Source organism: Chinchilla lanigera, unplaced genomic scaffold (genome assembly GCF_000276665.1).
Source record: "Chinchilla lanigera isolate Chin_1 unplaced genomic scaffold, ChiLan1.0 scaffold00158, whole genome shotgun sequence".
Classification (NCBI taxonomy): domain Eukaryota; kingdom Metazoa; phylum Chordata; class Mammalia; order Rodentia; family Chinchillidae; genus Chinchilla; species Chinchilla lanigera.
In genome coordinates this window covers 1,832,332-1,836,545 of record NW_004955559.1, presented here as the reverse complement: position 1 = coordinate 1,836,545, position 4,214 = coordinate 1,832,332, and the positions used below count along the sequence as shown (strand labels likewise).

Below are 4,214 nucleotides of genomic sequence, written 5' to 3'. Positions count from 1 at the left end.
GGGAGGCGTGGCCCCGGGCCGCGCGGGCAGCCACGGGGGCCGAACCGGCCCGGAGCCCCCGGCGCGCGGGTCCTTGTACATGAACAGGAAGTGCTCGCCCAGCCCCAGCAGGTCGCCGGGGTGCAGCTCGGCCTCCCGCAGCAAGAGGCACCCGTTGTGCGTAACTGGGGCGCCCCTGGATGGGCGCACCACGGCTGGGGGCTCAGGGCCCGCGCGCACTGTGCAGTGACACGGCAGGATGTCAGGGGCGTTGAGGAAGGTGTCCACGTATGGGGCAGGGGACCCGCTGCAGGACGACGGGGTCCTGCCCCGGCCGAACACGTGCTGCTCCCGCGTCATCACGTACACCACGAAGTCCTGGAGGAGAAGTAAAGATGGCGCTGAGGACACCGATGCCCAGCAGATCCCTCTTCCACGGTCAGCTCTCCCGACCCCACCTCCCATGAGTGGACATTTGCAAGGAGATCTTCAGGCTTCCCCTAAGACTCCGCACACCCTGCCTCCCATGAGTGGACTCTTCCAAGTCACTTTCTGTGGTAGGTGCTCCCATGACGTGCATCCCAAAGACCCCGTGTGTAAGGAAACCCTTCCGTGATGCGGACCCCTCCACGTTCCTCCCTCAAAGAACAGCTGCTTCCAGGATCTTCAGTGGACTCTCCCATCTTATCAACACTCCTGAAGGGACTCTGCCACTCCTACAGTGGACTCTCCCCCGCCATGCAGCCCAAGGGACGGGGCTTCCAAGGACATCCATCACCTACACCGTCCAAGAATGGACCTTTCCAAGAAACCGTTCTGCATTTCTCTGGCTTATCTGTCCTTGATTCCTCCCCATCATGGAGGCTTCCAAATACATTTCCCTTCAAGTAACAGTTTCTCAACATCTCAAATCACGGGATGGATTTCTTCAGAGTCCCCCTCTGATCAGAAGGCTCTTCCATTTTTCTTCACTCCCGTGGACGCAGCAGTCCAAGAAAACCCCAGTGGACTGTCACTTAGTCCCATCCCAAGATGAGCTCACCTCCCAGGAGACATCCTTCTACAACGGATTCACTTTCCCCCCACTCTCACGATGGAGGATTCCAAGGACTGCCCCTCAGTCAACAAGAGCTCTGAGTATTACCATCCCCCAAGCGGACATCTCCACAGAGATCTCCATTTCCCTCAGCTCTTCTAACAATTCCATTTATAAATAGATGCTTCAAGGAGACCCCTTCTTACAGAGTCCTGGTTCATCCACTAAATGAAGAGATGCATGCAGAAGACCCCTTCCTAACAATGGACTCTCCCACCTCCATCCTGTAAAAATGGAAGCACTGCCTGACCCTCTTCCTAAAATAAATCCAATGCTCCAGTACTCCCATTATCACCCAAATATGAAAAATATTTAGAAGTATCAGTACCACCTGCTTCCATCAACAATGGTTGAGTCGTTCCAGTGTAAACTGTCATCTTTTACAAGTGAAGTAGTCCTCACTCCCATCAAGAAAATACCGTATAGGCTTATCCAGAACAAGATCCCAGGCATCAACTGACTTCCCTGTCTTAATAGATGCACTCTTTTCTCCTCTCCCTCAAGAAATGGATGCTTGGAAAGAATGTCTTTTCCACAGCGGGCTGACTCTCCCTTGAGGAACAGTGTTTTCTTCCAACTTTGAATGAAATGAACCATTCCGTGTTTGTCCCTCCAGTGGAATTTTTTTTCTCCCCAGGCGGGGCTCAAATTTGCAGTTCTCCTGCCTCAGCCTCCCAAAGTGCTTGGATTACAGGCCTGCACTATCATACTCAGCTCCTCCCGTGGAATCTTTCTCAACCATCTGACTCCAACCTCCTCTACTTTCACCAAGTTATTTGCTACTCTAGAACCTTGCTGGACCACACCTACCAGAGTACCTGAGGCCCCTGGGACCAGAGGAATTCTGGGAGTCGTAGTTTGTTGCTCTCCAAAGACATGGGGCACAGAGAACTCCAGGTAGGGAAGACGGCGCTAACCTGAGCGTCCTGGTAGCCCTGGAGCAGCAGGAAGTAGGGATGGTTGCTAGGGGCCTGGATGAGGCACTGAGATAGCTGATCGAGATCTCCGGGGTCTCCAGGTCCCATTTGGGCATCAGCTGCCCCAGGGGCCATGCTAAGCGCCTGCTGCCTGCGTTCCTGCTGCCGCCGACGCCGACCCTGCAGGTTAAGCTCCGATACGCTGCGCCGCAGGGACAAGTTTTCCGAGCGCTCCTTGCCCCCGGACCCAGCCGGTGCTCCTGATCCCGACCCTGGACCAGGACTGGCCAGCGCCGCCCCTCCAGATGCGGCCCGGGAGCGGCTTTTCTGAGGCCGCCAGGAGGGGGCGCCCGTGCCTGCGGAGAGAGATGGAGACAGCAACACTGAGACAGGAATGACAGATGGAGAGACGCGGCTGAGATCATCAGGCCACCGAAGGGGCCACGGAGAGGTGAGGCCGCTTCCCACCCTTAGGCTTTGCAGATGCTGTTCCCTGTGCCTGGAACACACTTTCTGTCTGACTTCCACCCACCTTGCAGTTTTGAGCTCAGAAATTCATTCGTTCTCTTAAGCATTTCCTAGACACCTACTATGTGCTGAGGGCTGAGGGAGATGGAAACAATCTCCTCTGAACACCCTTCCCCGACAGTCCAAGTCGAAGCAAGTAACTGTACCAAGGCCCCAAACTGGGTTTGTCTGGACCCAGCCACATAGTAGGTGTCCGGTGGAAATAATCTTAATGAGTAAACTGCTGATTCCCATTAAGCTTGTGAGATCTGGGAAAGTGGGAACCTCACTTGTCCATGCCCCACTGTATCCCCAGGGCCCTAAAAATGTGGGGCCCACAGTAGGTGCTCAGTGAATGCTTGGGGGGAGATGGTGGTTCTGTTGCTACTTGTTAGTAAGCACTAAATATGCCCAGCCCTTAATGTACATGAGCACCCTGAACCTTCGCCCAGCGCTGTGCTAAGATTAACAGGCAAAGAATGGGTTGGAATCCAAGCCCGACTTCAAAGTCCATCGTTTTTGTTACAATGCCTTCTCTGCCCAAGGGAGATTTAGAAAGAGAAAAGCAGTTCGAGGGCTCCCTGAGCAGCCCCGGGCCTCGGCTCACCAGGCCCCAGCCCTGCCAAGCTCCATCCTGCCCTTGCTATTTCACCTTTGATGCCACCTCCTCTTCCTCCAAGAGATAGGGGAGGGGCAGGGAGGAGAGGGGAAGTAAAAAGAATTAGGATGTGCTGTGTACATGTACCAACTCCCATGATGGATGTAATCATTATGTACTGCAAATGTGTACTAATAAAAGTGAAAAAACAAAACAAAAAACCCTCTTCCTCTAGCCCAAGGTTGCCTGCTCCCAGGCCTGCCCATCGGAGGCTCCGCCCACTCAGGCCCTCAAGACCTGGAGGCAATTTTCTCTTCCTGCAGGTCCCGCCCCTTCCCAGGCTCCACCCACATAGGCCACGCCCCGTGCGGGGACATCCTCAGACCCCACGTTCCACGTGCCACTACACATCACCGGGCCCAACATCAAGTCCCCCCTTGCCCGTTACTCTCTGCACATCACTCGGACATCGTCCATGCCTGTTTCTCCAGCTCCTAATTCTTCCATTTTCAATTTCTTTTTTTTTCTTTTTTTTTTTTCATTTTCCATTTCCATGAACACACAAGCAGAAACCCCACACCCTATAAATTCCTGCCTGTCGCACAGGCTCCCCCAGCTCCCAAATCCCACAGGTGCAGGCCTGAGCATCTACTCTTCTTAGACTCACAACACATTCAGCCTCCTTCAAGGCAGCCTGAAAGCCCTGCTAAGGACCGCGTCCCGGACCGGAGCTACTTTAGGACGCCTCCAGCAAAGACCAACCGGGCCACGCCTCCCGTAGCCCCAAGCCCCGCCCCATAAAGCCGTTCAACCAACAGGCCTCACCTAATTCTCGGACCCGCCCGTCTGTCCCCGCCCACCTGACTGACCTCAGCCGCGATCCAGCTCCACCCTCCACCAGACCAGCTCCAGCCCCGGCCCTGCCCCTAGAGAGCTCCCGCCCGAGTCCCCGCGGGGCGGTACCCCGGCCCCACCCCCGGAAGCCCCGCCCCGCAGTCCCTCCACCAGGTGGCCCCGCTCAGGGCAGCCCCGCCCCGCTCACCTTTGCCGTCCGCCGCCCCGAAGGCCTCCTGTTCCAGGCGCAGCGCCTCCTCGCGGCCGCGCAGCTCGAAGCGCC

The 4,214-nt window shown here is 56.1% G+C and overlaps 1 protein-coding gene across 1 annotated transcript in view; it reads right to left on the bottom strand.

Annotated features, from left to right (window-relative positions):
* Positions 1-4,214, bottom strand: part of Rasip1 (Ras interacting protein 1) — a gene marked incomplete in the record, with an annotated part of 13,534 nt that overhangs the window by 7,562 nt on the left and 1,758 nt on the right. The window contains 3 exon segments of the mRNA XM_013508989.1: positions 1-357; positions 1,993-2,348; positions 4,140-4,214. Of these exon segments, the coding sequence (XP_013364443.1) occupies positions 1-357; positions 1,993-2,348; positions 4,140-4,214 (788 nt within the window).